General features: G+C 39.4%; 1 protein-coding gene across 1 annotated transcript in view; it reads right to left on the bottom strand.

The window, feature by feature from the left end:
- Nucleotides 1-6,410: 6,410 nt before the first annotated feature.
- The window catches only part of LOC141919298 (uncharacterized), a 37,878-nt gene continuing 27,070 nt past the window's right edge, over nucleotides 6,411-17,218 (bottom strand). The window contains exons 4-5 of the mRNA XM_074814618.1: nucleotides 16,725-16,791; nucleotides 6,411-11,879 (exon numbers count right to left, since the gene is read on the bottom strand). Coding sequence (XP_074670719.1) covers nucleotides 10,360-11,879; nucleotides 16,725-16,791 — 1,587 coding nt within the window. The 3' untranslated portion in view covers nucleotides 6,411-10,359. The remainder of the gene's footprint in view (nucleotides 11,880-16,724; nucleotides 16,792-17,218) is intronic.

Raw genomic sequence — 17,218 nt, 5'->3', positions numbered from 1 at the left:
TGCAGAAGAGATTCATAAGTTTCACTCCATAAATTTAGATGCATGTGACTAGGAGCCCTCCACACTTTACCATCAGAGTCAAGTCCAGTGAATTTATATCCACTAGTTTCCTGGGAAGCACTGTGGTACGCAGCACATGCTACAGATGCGGTGAACTACAGCACAGACAGAATGAACTGTCTTCTTTGAGTTATGTTAGAACCAGATTTATTTCTCGATCGAGGACTACCCACAAGATTACCCCCATCCCTAATACAGACCTCAGACTGGATACTTACATAGTTTAGCATGCCATGCTAACCCACCAGAGTGGCATTTTTACAGTACAAAAATTAAGGGTATATGTTACAGTTCCAGCCTAAGTCTCTCTGTTGTCCTGTGCCCCTACCAGTTTGTGAAAACACAACCCATTTTGGGAAGGTCTCCATGCTACAGCATCTTTAATTTCTAAGCATTTTGCTCAGATATTCAAACCAGGTTGGGCTCCTGGAACAATTTTCCCTTAAATTGTAGTTAGATACAGCACTGAATATGGGCAACCTTCCAAGCAAAGCATTATTTACCCTCAGGAGTACAGAAATCAGCAACAAAAATGCTACAACAGCAAAATAGCCTCAACACACCCCAGCCATACCTAAAGCTTAGCACATCCTGGAGGTTGATCAAGTCCCACGTACTCCTGCTCCTGTGAGGGCCAGGCTGCAGCAGGAGCCTCCATCGCACCGACTCCTGAGCTTCAGCGAGGGGTCCCCCTCGCAGAGCCAGCCTGGCCTGTTTACTCAGTGCTTCCACACACTCTCTGACCTGGTCAAAAAATATTGTGCCCAGCTTGGACAGAAACAAACTTCAAAGACTTTGATATCTGCATTGTGATTTAAATACTGCCTGCAGAGCTGGCTGAATTCATTATCCCTGTGTCTGTAGGCAAAGTTACAGAAAGTGCTTTAACACTCAGGTGCCTTATAGCAAACAACACTCTCAAGCCAATAGTGTCAAGGGTCACAGACCAGTCATTGAGCATTATACACTTCACACATTTGCCTTATGTAAATAAAATTATAGCATTTACACCTCAAGTCCCTCAGATCTTAACTACAGGCCACATTTATTGTGCACGAGTATTCCCATTACTTCTAGGACTTACACTTCTACACTTACAGATACCAATACCTTTTATACAAACAAACTCTTTGCAGCATCATGGTCTGCATTTAATATTTTCTTCATCACATAAAGTTCACTTGAAGGGACTTTGCTAAGGGATATTTCATGTGAAATAACCGTCCAATCACCGTTACCAGGTACCAAGGATTGTTCTATTTATTTTGCCCTCTGGAACTCTCACTGTTTATAAATCCAACTCAGAAACTGAGAATGCTGCCAGATTTATCCCAGATGAGCTGCGTGGAGCAGAGCAGGTTGGTAGAAAGAAAATTTAAATCCACGAGCACTTTCTTGGCCCTAAGAGCACCTAGAAATAAAATGGCTTCTGGCACAACTTCAAAAAAGCCATAAACTGTTCTACATGATGTAGCTGCCATAATCCCAGAGACTACATCTAAATAAGTGGGGTTGGGAGAAAAAGCATCTTTATGATAGTCTTCACCAAAATAGCTTTTATAAAAGGTATTTGTGACCATGAGCTAAAACACCCATTTCCCCAGCCATGTATTGCAAATCTTAAAGAACTTGTATTTCTTATTAGTCAAAATATTAACGCTAGTATTATGACATTTGGAGTATTAACCTTATAGTCATAATAAAACCAGCTGAACTATTTGATGATTTGGAATACCTTGAAGTTAAAGATTATCAATTCTGAAATAGCTTTTATCAGTAGCACACCAATAATATTGTAGGTATTTATCAACATCTCATATGCAGAATAGGAAACACAGTGCTTTGTGTTTTGGTCTATGGAAATTGAGTGCTAGAAAGACTGGATGAAAGCAGATCTTTTCTATGTAGTTGACTTTGGGGACAATTGAAAAGGTAAGAAAAGAGAGGTATTCCCTCTTCTCCCAGGATATAAGTGAATTCTCAAGTGCACATGCATACACAGAGACCTGAAAAATGTTTTCAAGGATATCAGTGTTTCAATAGCCTTATTTAGAGCAAGGGATGGTACCAAGAGGTGTGAAACACTGCAAGAGCACTGTTATGGAAACAAGTCATCTCTAAGTATGAAAAGCAGAACTATGGGAATGTTAGTGAACTTAATATACATCCAGGAGTGGAAACTGAAAAAATGAAAACCTCCTCTGAGAACAGGGCCTATGGGTGAATGGTGCACCAAAGTCCACTTTGATTCTTACCCCAAGCTATGCAATAGAAGAGAAATGACTGCATGTTTGCCACAGTACCAAGCACGTTGTAGGCTCTGGATTGACCTTTATGGCTTACTTTACAAAATGTCATTTCCATTAAAAGTTACTGTTCTTAGGAGCTGAGTTGTATGATGTTGATGGATAACCTAAAATTGTGCACTTGATTTTTCCCCATTTCACTTCGGGTTCTAGCTTACTTATTCAGGCTATGAAGTAGTTCTTCAAGGCTCACAGCAGGATTGCAGGATCAGGCTTGTCAAAATGTTCTCAACACTTGCAGCATAAAGCACAGTGACACTGTACAAAAGGAAAGCAAGCTGTTTGCTGCCTTAGCTTGAGATACACAAGTAACAGGGAGAAAAGCTGGGCAGAGAAAAATATGTATTTGTTCTCAGCATTATAAGAGTTTTTATCTCCCTTTTTTAACCAAAGAAAGGAACTCCTGAGGACAGTCAAAACACAGAATGTCAAAAACCAGTCTTGACCAGAAGGGTTTTGCATGCTTTAACTATCTTGTGCTCTTCACAAATGCTGCTGATTCCCACCATTCCTGCAGAATGCCACTATCCTGGTCAACCAAGGCTGTAGGCAGGGCCAAATGGGACAAAACATCTCTGGTTATGCACATCTAAGCCTCTCAGACATACATGGTGCTTAATTGTATGTGGTGCTTCATAGATGAGTATGAGAAGGAAGGCTACAGCCAACAAAACAATGATTCAAACCACAGTGACACACCAAAACATGAGAGAGCAGAAGTAAATGTGCACATCGGGGGTGGGTATGTGGGAACGGTGGATTTTCAGCCTCATGGCTAACCGTGAAAGGAGGGTGGAAGGCAGAATGGCCAAAGTCAGAGGAAAAAAACATTCATGGCTGATCCAAAACAAACATTTGCAGCTTCCCAGGCAAGACAGCTGTTGCTGCACCCCTCTAGCAATACCAAAAGGTGGGGGAAAGCTTGACCACCTCGGGACAAGGGCTTCAGGAGGCTGAAGCAGCTGAGGATAACAACTGCTGCCTCAGCCAGAATCACAGGACTCGCATCTCTTCAGAGATTTGCAGTATCGGACACTATTTCCCAAGGATTGATCAGATGTGTTTAAAATGTATTATGTTTGTCTGGCGTATGGGAGGAAAAATATCCTCAAAGAGGTTTTAGCATGAATCAAGCCTGTTTTAAGTCATTGACATGGCAGCACTTTGAAGCAGAGGTTTAAACAAATCTGGCTACGTGTTCAAGAAAAGGTGAAGTACAGAACATTTTCAGGCATAAAGGTATCTTAAGCAATTTGTCTTATCTACTTGGTGTAAAGCACACGTTTTCATTCTCCTCTCCCAATAAAACCAACAAATGTACTTCTCCTTCAACAAACAGCGTATTTTACAGTATATACTAAATCTTTTTACTTTTTTGACCTTCTGAGTAGTATGAGGCTTTTATTTGAGTTTGATGCAAAGCATCTCCAGCTCTTTACTCAAGACACCTGCATTTAATCTATGAATATTCTCAGAAGTTTTTTATACTCTGCAAGAGAAGGCTGCAATCATGCAACTCAGATGTGATTACCAGTCTAAATCACTCACCAGGTCACATTTGCTTTGAAAGCCCATATCTATCACATGGACTCTTGAGCCAGTTTCAACTTATGATTTAAAATAATGAAGCGAGTCAGGAAAAACTAACTGTGACAAGAACACTCTGTCAACATCCCACATGTACAGAGGTCCTGAAGACACTTAGTACATGTCTACATTATTGACTGCAGTATAATAGAAAAATACCCAAAGGAGACTTAAATGAGCAACATTAGGTACCATTAGCAGTCAAGTGATGGTAACATGGAGCTCAGAGAAGGCTCATTTATCTAATGAGAAGCAGTTCCCAATATAAACATAGTTAAGAGGTAATGATGAAAACTGAGGTTTGCATGCCAAAACCCACAAGTATATCTAGAGGTTTCCCAATATAAGTTGGCACTTAACCCAATTACCCAACTTAATGTTCCAGCTCCAGCTTAAAATACTTAAGCATATTCAGGCTACTCTAATGTTACTGAAGTCTACAGAAGTTGGTGGGTGGGAAGTACTTTGATGAAGAGACAGAAATTAAGCCAAATGTGATAGACATTTTCAGTTGAACAAATTTTCAATTACAACTGGTTGAAAAAACAAGAATTTATTTCAGAAAGTTCTGAAAACTAGTTTAAATTCTCACACATTAAATTACCTAAACACTGGAGATTGCTTTTTCCTTCTCCTGTTTTTCTTCCCTTCTATCTCCATTCCCCCTACCTTCACTTTCTTATTTCCTTTCTTTCCTCTACCTTTCCAGTGGAAAAATGGGAAAGGGGAAAGCTATAAAAATTGTTTCCATAAGAAGATGTAGAAACTTTTGAAAATCCTTTTTCCACAGTTCTTCTTTTAGAAAAAAATGCTATTTAACCCAAGGATATATTTTTTTTTTTTTTTTTAACATGACAGGCTTTTACTTCAAGCTTCTGCTAAAGCCAGGCATTAACACCCTTCTAGCAAGGAAATTACATCCAGTCTTTTGAGGCTACTTTCAAGAGATGTCATTTAACAAGATTCTACTAGACTGGAGCGTGGTTAGTTTCTCTTCTGAAGAGCCTATAAACAACAGATGCAATCCTGCAGGTCACAACATGCCTGCAGAGCTCCAAGGAAGGACTTCAGAAAGCTACACAAACTGCAGCTGGCCAAGAAAATCCATTTCAGCAATAACAGTTCAGTTATTTAATGCAAACAAGAGTTTCTTGGATCCCCCTTTTGTGGTTATCTGGCTTTCATACATCCAGAGCCAGACAGTGAAAGACATGCATACATGTATAGTTAAAGAGGTGCTAAAGTCCAGAGTATTGGCAACACAGCTATTTGGAGGCCCACTCACTACCTATTTCTGTCAGGCAGCACTACCACAGCAGCACAGGCAATGCCACTACCACAGTCAGTATCTTCTGAGCCTTATTTGAAGGCAAATCCTTCAAGCAGAGGAAGAAGCACCAGGCTTGGTTGCACAGCTTCTAGACACGTATGCATGGATGCTGTACAAGTGAAACACAGGGCAAATCTGAGAGAGCCAAAGATCAAGATGCTTTGGGCTGTTATGGAAAGGGCATAAACCATATCAGCTGCTGAAGGCCAGAAGAGAAGGGGCAGTTTTGGATCCAGCCTGGAGGAGGATGGTTCTGTTTTCACCAGTATTTCACAAATACTTCTTTTCTCCTCCCTTCTGAATTTCATCCCTGGTTAATTTAGGCTATGTTAATGATGTCTGTAATCCCCTTCTTGCAGGAATTATTTCTTGGAGCCCTTCAAATCTGTACAAATGCAATTGGTGAAAAACACATAATGTAAAATTTTTATTTTAATTTTTACTTTTAATGCAAAAGGCTGAAATAAATACCAATTTAGTCTCAAATCAGGTGTATTTTTAGGAAAATGTTTCAAAATTATTTCTAAACGGAGGTCATCTGGCAGCACCTCTCTTTCATTCAGATCTAATAAACAATAACATCTCCAAAAACAATAAACAGTTGTATAATTTCAAATAATCGTAAAGAGTCTCTACTGAGAACACAGGAGCTTTAACTTGCACAGACCCTGACAAAAGCATAGCTGTGCTACTGCAAAGCTCTGATCAGGACCCCCCCACAACAGTCAAAACTTCCACATAAGACAGAGAGTGTATGAAGCACCAAGGCAGGACAAATTTCTTCTTTTAAAAAAATGCATTCTCATTTTTCTTCTCTGTATTGCTAGGGTGGTAGCAATGACCAAGGTAAACTGTACTGCTCTTTTGACACAAGTATTTATCAGTACAGTAGCATCAAATACAATTTTCATCTTCCCAAATCTACCTTTACAACAGTGGGAACAGAACACAGGTAGACTAGATGCTCTCTAAAAACGTGTACTACTACTGTTCTTATTTAGTGCCACTTCAGCAAACACAGGTAGCCAATTCAGATAACATCTGTGAAATCCTGGGCCCAAAAGTGTCACTGGTAAAAATCTCAATAGCCGCAATTAGTCTTCCTCAGAACAAAACAAAAACACCAATGAAGCCTTACTGTTTTATTTATTTCAGTAAAGTACTCTTAAAACATATTACAATATAATATTAACAGAGGCAAGTGTCTAAACAGTATTTTTAAAACAAAGTAATATTTTACAGTAGGAAATTTAATAAAAAAGCACCACTTGAAACTAGCGTAGTTTTCACAGTGTACTGCAATCTGCAGAGACCACAGAACAGAGGAAGCATCCACAATATTAAAATAGACTTAACATATTCTGCCCAGTTTTGACTTCATAGAAAGCATAAAAATTTGTATTGGTAATAAAATATATTCAGGTAAAATCTTAGAACCTGCAAAATGTTTCACAATACAAAACAATGCATGTTTTTTTAAGCCAAATCCTTTTTCCTCTTGTATAAGCAGCACTATACACCTAAATTATTTTCCTCCTGTAATGATCAAGTTTTCTATAACAACCTGTGGCCCATTATCTGCATAACATAAGTGACATAACCACCTGCCTTCCTGGATGTATTAATTTAAACTCTTTCTGTACAGCTAGAGATTCTGACAGCCTCGTACTTGCTCTATTACTTTATGAATACCTCCACTGGAAATGCTCTCTGGCAGAAAGGATTGGAGAGACTGTCTATAGCTATTTTAACCATATTCATGAATGTGGTATCAAAAGATGCAAAATTTTTAAATTAATTCCATACTTCACAGTATTATATTGTGCTACTAATAGAAAAAAAAAACATATGAAAAGAGAATTAAAAAGTTCAGAAGTTGTAAATATAACTCATAAGATATACCTGTCAATAAAACATGCAATTTATCACAGCAAATGGGTAAGTGCCATAAAATTAGCATTCATTGTACATTGTCTGATTCCTCTTGAACTTTCTCTTATTTAGGATCATAGTGCACCACTTAATATTGCATGGTATGAGGCAATAGATATCATTTTCATAGATGCAAAGGCTACATACTATGCCATTAATTAGACTATCATAAATCCACACTGATTCCAACACACTCACTCCAAATTCATGTAACTATAACCAGTCAGTGAGTGACCTGAACTATGGATTCAGGCCTTTTTTTCTTCCCCCCGAGAGGTGCAAAAGAGGCTTAAATTATCAGTCTTTTCTTGCTTGAAATAAAGCTAAGCTTGCTGTAAGTTGCAATTAATACTACATATTTAATAAGACTTTTTTTTTCATCACGTGAGTACCTTATCATAGATAACATTAGCAAAACAGTATTAGATGCATTATCACCACCAGATGGGTATAATATACTGCATTTTTCACTATGCAGCTAAAAATCTACTCTGAATTTAAGGGCAATTAGGGCCACTCCTCCCAGAATCCTCTGAGAAAATTTACTACATTGAAGAATTCAAACTGCAAAACCTGTCTTAGCTGTAATAATGTTCACTTGTACTTCCCTGGTAGTTCCTGCATGCTTTCATAATGGTGCGTTTAAATGCAAGTACCACCACTGTGTGCATAACATAGGATTTCAGCATCAATCCCTTCCATATTCAAGCAATTGATACCACAATCTCATTCAAATAAAGCATACTCATACATATCATGCCATAGGATTTGCTATATGTTATATATAGACAAATGCTTATTGCATTCAAGTAACATCTACACTTTGCTAAAGATGTACCAGATTATGTCTAATATCAGATTCTGACGTTTGCTACACAGGTTTAAACCTAGAATGACTCTTAAGTTGTCATTATACTGGGGAGCAGCTGCCTTTAACACGACTGCATAATGCAAAACACCAAAAGAAAATAAGCGAGTTATGCTTGTGAGAAACTGGCTTTTCTTAACTTCCTCTAAAACAAATCCATAAGTGTATCATTTCAAACCTTCTCTAACATTGTCTTCCCCTGAAGTCTTACCTTAGAAATACCCAGGTCTGCTCTCTGAAGAGCTCATCTTACATCACGTGCATCCTTCTAAAGAAAGCGGATGGATGTATCAGAAAATTTTAACTCCTGTGGCATTTCATCTTTGTTCAGTCTCAGTAGACTTCGAGTGAAGTACCCAGAAAAACTGCTCTGCTCCTAGGTAATGCAGCTCTTCTGTACATAACAGATACACATCCTCTCATACCAGAAGTCTTTCTCTACCACTACAAAATATCCTCTGTAACAATAACAGTATTTTGCAAATGTTGAACATGTTTGGCCTTAGCTGTAATTCATCCTTCTTTATGACCTTGCAAGAACGAATGAGAGCCTGGCTACACACAGGCACTGAGACCTCTGTCACAGACTTTGGGAACACCAGGATTGAACTTACTGTGGTTTGCATACTTATGCTGGCTTCAACACAATGCCCAGTGAGGTATCTTGTGATGGACTGCTTAGACTTTGCAGCTAAAAGCAAGAAAAACTACTGTTCTCTATTTGGAGCAGGAGAGTAATTTGTCCAAAGCCCGCATCTTTGGGTATACACTTGGAAATAAAAAGATGAATGGAAGAAAACCGCAGGTGTTAAGGACACAGTTAAAAAGTGACAAGTAAGAACAGAACCACCAGATACAGGTCTTGCACTTGGGTTCATTCTTTTACGGAAAATTATAGGAGGAGACTGTACAGCAAAAACAGTGTGACAAACTCCAAAACAGGGGAGGAGCACAGGAAACTACATCTATTTTGGATATACATACTGAGGCAGATATCAACACTAAAGTTATTCATGCATAATATTCCTTCCTTCAGTAAGGTTGATGTAAGGCAGCCTGCAAGTGCATTATTAATGTCCCTCTTCTATAATTACGTATGTGACATACATATATCTATTCTTTAGTAGGGATGGTGAAAGAAGGATGGAAAGAGTTGAGCTACATGACAGGGCATACCATTTACGCCTAACAAAAGAAATGAGAGAGTGAAGCAGTTTTGTGGAGAAAGGAGAAAATGAGAGAAAACACTCTACATAGATTAGAAAAAGAATAGTTTGATGGACAGTTGGATGGATGGTTGGAGGAAGACAAAAATCAGTGCCACTGAATATACCATTTCTTTGAATTAACTGAGTGATTTTACAAAAAAACCCCAACCTTTTTATACTAAGTACCTGTTCAGCAAAATAAATATGCTTGTGAATGGTGTTCCTTTTTGGTCAGAAAAATATTTTGTCATTTATAAGAAAGTGAAAACTTTTTTATTTTCAAAAGTCTCATTTTCAAGACATTCTTTTAATACTCTTTATCTCCTACATACTCTTACTTTTTAGAATAGACTTCCTTCCTTCTCATCCTGCAACTTTTCACTGGCAAAACTAAAAATGGCAAAAAGCCTTCCCAAATTACTTAAATGCAGATTATTTCCAAATGAAATTAGAACAGCCATTAGTTCCAATGTTTCTGTTGTAAAAATAATGTTCTACTTTTGACCCCATGTCCATTTCTATAATATTAAGCCTGTATACTTCAGTGTTATCATATTATCACCTCGAGTTTGAGGCATGTTCCCTCCATTTACAGAAAGCACAACATTTTATAAGATGTAGCAAAATTAGCCTCAAAGTGCATTTAGTCTTGTTATTAGCCTGTTGCAGTGAAGAAACTGAAAGCAGGTTTCCATTATTTGGCTGTGCTGCTTTTGGTTGCAGTGCTAAAAGGTATGTACTTAACATCACCTGCAATTTTTTGTGGTCCAGAAATAACTAATTTTAAGAGACTGCTTTATGAAAAAATAAAGAGTTTGATCTGAATTCAAGGTTTCCCTGCCTGAAGATGTTAACAGAAGTAAAATCTTGAAACACTAAAAGCTCTGTTTTCTTTAAATACTGACCATTCAATTAAGATTATATTTAAATATTCCTAAAATTGAAAGCATTTTGGTGGGACAATCTGCTCATGTCAACACAGTGTAAGGTGTCAAATATGTATAGAATCAGAGTAGAACCCAAATGCAATTTAAATCCCAATTCTGTGCTAACTTCACTGTACAGAAATTAAGATGAAATCCATAAAATAGATATACTGGTTCCATGTTCATGAGTGATCTGATTGATCCTTCCACGCACACAGTCAAGAGAAACTGATATCAGTGTTCCATTATGTACTTCAAAAGATGCACGGAGGGACACACTGGTCCATAAGCTTCCCTCTGGCATCTGACCTCCAATCTGCTGAGCAATTGCTGTGGGTTGCATGTGATCCATGGTCAACCGATTGAGAGTCATTTTGAGCACACTGCATGAGTGGATTAGCTTTAAGTTAAATGCAAGGCTGGCAACTCCCTTTTCAGTAAAAATGAAATACTTCTGAGCAAGTTGTCCAGAAGAAACCAGCTGTATCTCTTTCTCATTGGATGAGACCTGGGTGAAATCCAGTAATTTGTTTCTCACGGCTCCAGTGGGCAGACCTGTAACAGAAACTGTGGCTGACAAGGCACTAGAAACTGCCGAGGGGATCCAGATGAGACTAAACATACTAATTCCAGAACTATCTCCAAAATACCGAACATTACACTGTGCAGGAGAGAGTATCTCAAAGCTAATCAGATCTCCAGTACCAACTTTTGTGGCCCAGGAAGCAGATATCGATGTGTCTCTGTAATTTACCCCAGATTTAAATACACTCATTAATTCTCTGTTGGTACCATTCCTATTGATATAGGAAATTAAGGAGAAGCCCTCCCGGACACACGTATGACCCATGGAATACAGTGCTTGGTGGAACACAAATTTGACAACACCAGTTTCAGTGAACTTTATCGCTCTGCCATCATGAGATAAACTTAGCATGTAAGGGTCGGAAACAGAAATTATTTTAAAGGTAGGTCGATAGTTGGTTTGGTAATGCATTGCTGTTGACATCTGGGCACTGAGTGCCACAGCACCTGTGTCGTGGGACAACCAAAACAAACTGAGTGGGGTATTAAGATCATAAATATTTAAGTCTTTACTTTGATTGCAGAATTGATTTGGGCTCCTCAAATACACAGAAAGAGTTTGGCTGGGCTCCACTTCAGCAGCACTGCTTAAACTAGTGCTCTGGAAATACTTCCCTTCTGGCTGTTCAATGCGAACACCGCTCAGCTCATAGCCTTCCTCACTGCCATTAAGCTTTAAGGAAAGTTGCAAAAAATTCCTGCAGTTGTGCTTTACTGCAAAATTTAGGTCAGTCCACAACAAACCATGCTGCCTGAACACCAGGCTGTTATCTTCAACAGATAGGATTTCACAGGGAAGCTTTCCCTTTATCTTCAAGTTCAAGCCAGAGTAGACCTGAGAGGTGCCAGACTTTACAGAGGGTAGAATGATGTTTGCAGCCCAAGACTCTGAGAGCTTGTTTTCACTAGTTGCCGAACAAACTGTATCACTGACAGTGGAACAAGGCATGGCCACCATTCCATCTTCACATTTTAAACACGCTTGGCATTCCTGCATTTCCTTATTAAAGAAATACTCCTCTCCACACACTCCCAAAGCTGCATCTTTCTCAGCAATTCCAAGGCATCGGAAACCACCTGTTCACAGGAAACGGACAACTTTTATCATCATACCTTTACAATACTAAAAATAACTCTACAGCTCCACATATCAAATATCTTTGATAACATATCTAATCATAAGGGAGAAAACAGAAGATAATTACGATGTTAGATCACTTTGTGCTATTAAAGGAACCTTGACAGCAAACAGAGGAAATATTAGGCATAACTCACCTTGTCCAAGCCGAGTCCAGTGGTTTAGAGTGGGAAAGGAGCTACATAGGGGCAATTCTAACCAAAACCTGTAATGAATCAGATACAATGATATTGCTCCAAAGACATTCTCTCCCTTCCCTGAGGTAAAAGGCATGGTGACTAACTGGTGCATTGAGCAGCAAAGATATTTTCAGCTAAGGGAGAGTTCCACTATACAAGGAGAAATGTGCACTGTCTGCCCAGCCATGTTATGGGGTATCACTGCTGTAGCTGTGATTGCTAAAGCAGTACTTTTCAACCCAAGTCACATGGACCCCAGGCATTCTGTGTATAGCTTTTAAAGAACCTGCAAGAGACAAGTAGAAGAAACAAAATTCTAAACAGCAGGCTTAAAATCATTATGCAGTAGTCCACACATGTAAAAGGTGGAAACCCACTGCTCTAAGCCACAGGGCAGCAGTGGTTGTGATAGTCTAAAGTTAAAATAAAACACTGCTGTAAACAGTAAAGAGAATATCTAGAGCTGCCATTTGAAATTACTTTATTTGACATAAAGCAATTTTGTGCTGTTAAATGGTACACCATGACCTCAGTGGATCAAAGAATGCACACCCAGAGAGCAGGTTTTAAAAACAGCCTGTAATTTTCTATGGCAATTTTCCAAGAGCACCACCAGCTGCCAACACCTCCAGCTGGAGCGACCGGTGCCCAAAACCTTTGTGCACGGAGCCTTCAGGATCTAAATCAACACACAAGATTTGTGGCACCCTAAAGAATAAACACTTACAGTTTGTGCCTCAAAGCTTAATCACTAATGCACTCGCTTCTGCTTTTTACCACCATAATCAAAACTCAATAAACATCTTTCTTATAGCTTTTCTCAAATACCCTTTACTATCTAAATACTGTGTCATACATTTGCTTTATTCATCAGCTGGACAGCTGCTGTATCTAGGCTGGGATTTGCTATGAGCCTGAGACTACAAGCATTTGATATGGACCCCAACAAGCCATTTTTCTCCACTGCTAACCCCAGGGTGGAACTGGTTATGCAGACTGCTGATGCAGGCAGAAAAGCACGCCACACATACTGCAAACTGCAAGACAGAGCAGTACAAATGCACCTGGCCCACAAGGGAGGTCAGAATATTGGCTAAAATTCACTTCTGATACTACATCATTCAGCAGAGAACACCAGACGCTGTGTTAAATTATACAGGCTTCATATATTCACCCTCATATCTCTTTGTCTACTTATGTTTCATTCGCTTAAGTGATGACTCTCCACTAACACTGATATGTAGAACTATACAATTTATGATGAGAGAACATTCTTTCTGGGACCAGATATCTTTTTCTCAAAAGAGCTCGCCACAGAACAGTGAGATTTTTCCACTTGAAAAAAGTCAAGACAAAGGTAACATTTTGTTCCCCTGAAAGTGTCTGGCTTTTTTTTTTTTTTTCTTTTTTTACAAGAAACAAAAGCCAAACAAATAAAATCACATTTTTTCAACTAAGAACATTCTAGAAGGAATACAGAAAAAAAATCCCAAACTTTCTTTTTGAAATCAGTTTTAACAATGGTGTAATTGCTCACATGACACTTCTTAACCAGTTCTACTCATATCAATGGCTCCCCCATGACTGAGAAATACTAGATGAACTGCTATGGAGTACACAAATACAGCTGGTTGACATATCAGAGATCTGCAGTAGTGCCTAGAAATACTTTTTATGCTATTTGCTTCTTAAAAATATTTTAATGCATATTTAAGGATTTTTGTAAATATGAAATTTTACAAATACATATGGTGACTACTTTCACCAATTTGCTGTCTAGTCTTTCATTGGTTACATCTGCTGCAGGTGTTCCCCCTGCATGTACTTCAACTAGGTGACTTCAAAGCAACATGCAGGCTGTTTTATACTGTGGACAGTAGCAAGAGCAGCATCCTACCCTTTGCCCAGAAGACGTCAAGCAGTAAATGATATCCAAACATCAGAAAGTCAGCACAGCAGCATGCTGTGACTGCTTCCTACTTCTCTTTACTGCCTGACAACCTCTCCCATCTTTTCCTGGCTCCTGCTCTGGGCACTGCTGCACCTGGTTTAACAGTGAGCAGCCCAGCTGTACTCAAGCTGGTTTTGTGAAATCGAGTATCTCTGCAGCACGCTTACTAGCCCTCGCCATTCATGGAGGCCAGGCAAATGCAAGGCAATTAAGAGTAAGCCATGCATATATTTTTCTGCTGTTACTACTCATAACTGCCTGATGCAAATGCGACATTCGAGCAGATTAAGTATGGGAATCCATCACTCTTTAAACCCTCTATGTCAAATTTGGATCATCACAAATCAACACAGCTAATAGCCCCAACTGGGGCTATCTGTCTCGGTTCTTGTTCCTCTTTCCCCTGCATCCCACAGCAAGTTTACACTAAGTCCTCTTTAACTTGCATGGCATTCTGGGGAGAGTGCTTTTGGTTGACTCTGCTTGGTGGATTCACACCAAAGACAACAGTCGGACCACTCTCCTGTGACTGTCTAAGAAGAAAATGATGCACTAGACTCCACTTTCGCTGATTAGGTACCTCCAACTGTCACTGCTCCTTGATGCCTAGTCTTTAATCAAATAACCTAACAACTCTCATCCCAGATAAAAGCAAGAAAAAGCAGCAGGGGAAGAAGGTATGATGTAGAGGAAAGTGGAAGGGTGAAGAAAGAGAGGCTCCTAGTTGCATGCTTCTTTATTGTCATTTGCTCTGTCTCCTTTCACAGTGTACAGTGAACAGGAGTTGCTACAGATGCAACAACGTTTGCGTGCAGCTCAAGAAACCACATACAACATCTGGAACTCATATGTCAGATCACATCCCCATCCTCCCTACATTACCCAAAACAGACATTCAGTTTCAGCCTCCCTTTTGACAAGTTAATTGCACTTGTATAAGATAATGAGCTATCATGAACAGACAGGCTGAAAGTAGCAGTCCTCTCTAACAAAATGTAAAAAGAATACTCCATCTTCCATGACAGACAGGAATGACATTGACAGGACATTGATTCCTGATCCAGGTGATGAGAAATAGTTACTTTCACATCTTTACAAGCCACCATTAAAACTGAGAGAGGAGTAATCAAGGGAAGAGTCCCTTCCTTTCAAATACATCGCTACTGCTTTTCTGTGGTCTGACACACCACCACTATCTGTCTGTTTCTTGGCAGTATTTTGCCCTCACTTACTTTCCTTCATCAATTGTATAGACCCATTCTTGGTCTGGGTCCCCCCACCCAAAGAACCCATTGGGTAAATTCCTTACAGCCTTCCCTCCTCCAAGGCACAGACTAGAGCAACACCAAATGACTACCACCTTGGTGGCTCTCCTTTCCGAGGGCTGGGGCCTTGTGGGCTTCATTCCACAAAACCACCAATGCAACCAAACCCAGTCTCTTACTAAAGAAGAGATAAAGCCTTACACCTTATCAATGCTCTGTCTCAAATTCTGTGCCATCAGCTGTCTTGCCTCTAACTGCCCACCACTGTCTGAAAGTGTCTTGCCTCTTCTTTTGTAAGACTGATGGTACCTCCTCTACAGCATTTGCCACATAAGGCAACACCAAGTGCTCTCTTCCTCTAGACATTTCCAGTTTCCTGTGGTGTTTGTAGTAATACCATCCAACCCACCACAGTTCCTGTCCAGAGGAAATAAGGACAATATAAGCGAGCTCATGGCCTCTTTTAACCCTTCCCTAGGATTAATTCCCTCCCACTTTTTTCTCCACCAGTGGTGGGGCAAGAATCGTAAAAAATCACTCATAATCAGCTGAAAACAGCTCTTGCCCCTCAGAGAGGGGCCACCCTCTTTTTACAAGTAAGAAGTCTAGAGGAGGAAAAACATAAAACCTAATGAAGCCCTCCCTTGGTTATTTGATTGGGAGGTGACACTGCTGAAATGCTGTATTTGATCACAGAGTTCCTTTTGAGTTTTATTGGCTGACCAAAAATTAGATAAATAGAAAGAAACCTAGTACCTAGATATAATTTCCTCAGTATGTCTATGAATTTCCTCTTTTGTGTCTGACTGCCATGAGAAGCAATGAAGGTGAAGTCTGCAGTGCAGAACTCCAGTCAAATTTGTTCTTAAATGTCTGAAAAATTGCTCCAAGCCCCCACAAGTGATTGAAACTGTTGATTGTTCCTCAGTATTTGACAATAGTTTGCTAAAGGAGAATAAGATTGATGGAGGAAGACCTTATAAGAACCTTCATTAGATCAAATCAAATACCCACCTCAGCGCAGCAGAAGGAAAATGACAAATATTTTTCTCCATATTAGGAATAATACCTTTTTGACCCCATTTGCACCAGCATAAACAAGAAAGTCAGGTCAAAAGTGAAAATTAAAACCAAAGCATATAAAACCCCATAAAAATAAGGTAAATGGGACCATCCAGTGCTCCTAGTGGATATTATGCTCTAAACAGCCCACTGTCCAGAAGAACTGCTATCAGCTTACAGTTGAGTGCTTTTCAACCCCTTTGATTCCAGCAAGTTGAGCATGTCATTACTCACAAACATACAGGCCTGAGTCCTTATCTATCTCCTTGGCCTGTTCCTGAAGATCTAATTATCTTCATTCTTTAATTATCAGAGAATATAACTTACCCGGAGTATTCAGGCATTTTATCCTCTCACCACAAATGCTTGGGGATTCAGTGCATTCATCTCTATCCTGCAAACGACAAGAATCATTGAAACACTTTAATGCAACAACTTAAAGCTGGCACTTCTTCAAGTTCTGTGACACCCATCTGCCAGTAAAAGACATATGTGGGGATGGAGAAGGGGCTGATCTCATAAGTATGTTGGAGCAAGACAACTTGTTTTGGGTTTTCACCTCTTTTAACAAGGTATCCAAAAAGACTGCATGGTGTCCACAGAAAGCTAGTAGTGTGCAGATGACAAGCTAAATAGATTGGTTGTACAACTAACGCTTGTTATGATGCATGATCTGTAAGACAGTACCACATCCCTGAGAGCGATGCATCACTCGATTGATCTTACAGACATTATAACAATTGAGACAGTGTTAGAAAACGCTACTAAAGACATTTAGTCTGGGAGGAAGGTGCTAACTGAAAAACACACAAGGAAGGTAA

Source organism: Strix aluco, chromosome 1, assembly GCF_031877795.1.
Source record: "Strix aluco isolate bStrAlu1 chromosome 1, bStrAlu1.hap1, whole genome shotgun sequence".
In the NCBI taxonomy this organism is placed as follows: Eukaryota; Metazoa; Chordata; class Aves; order Strigiformes; family Strigidae; genus Strix; species Strix aluco.
The sequence above is the reverse complement of the archived record's forward strand: the minus strand, read 5'-3'. Positions and strand labels throughout refer to the sequence as shown.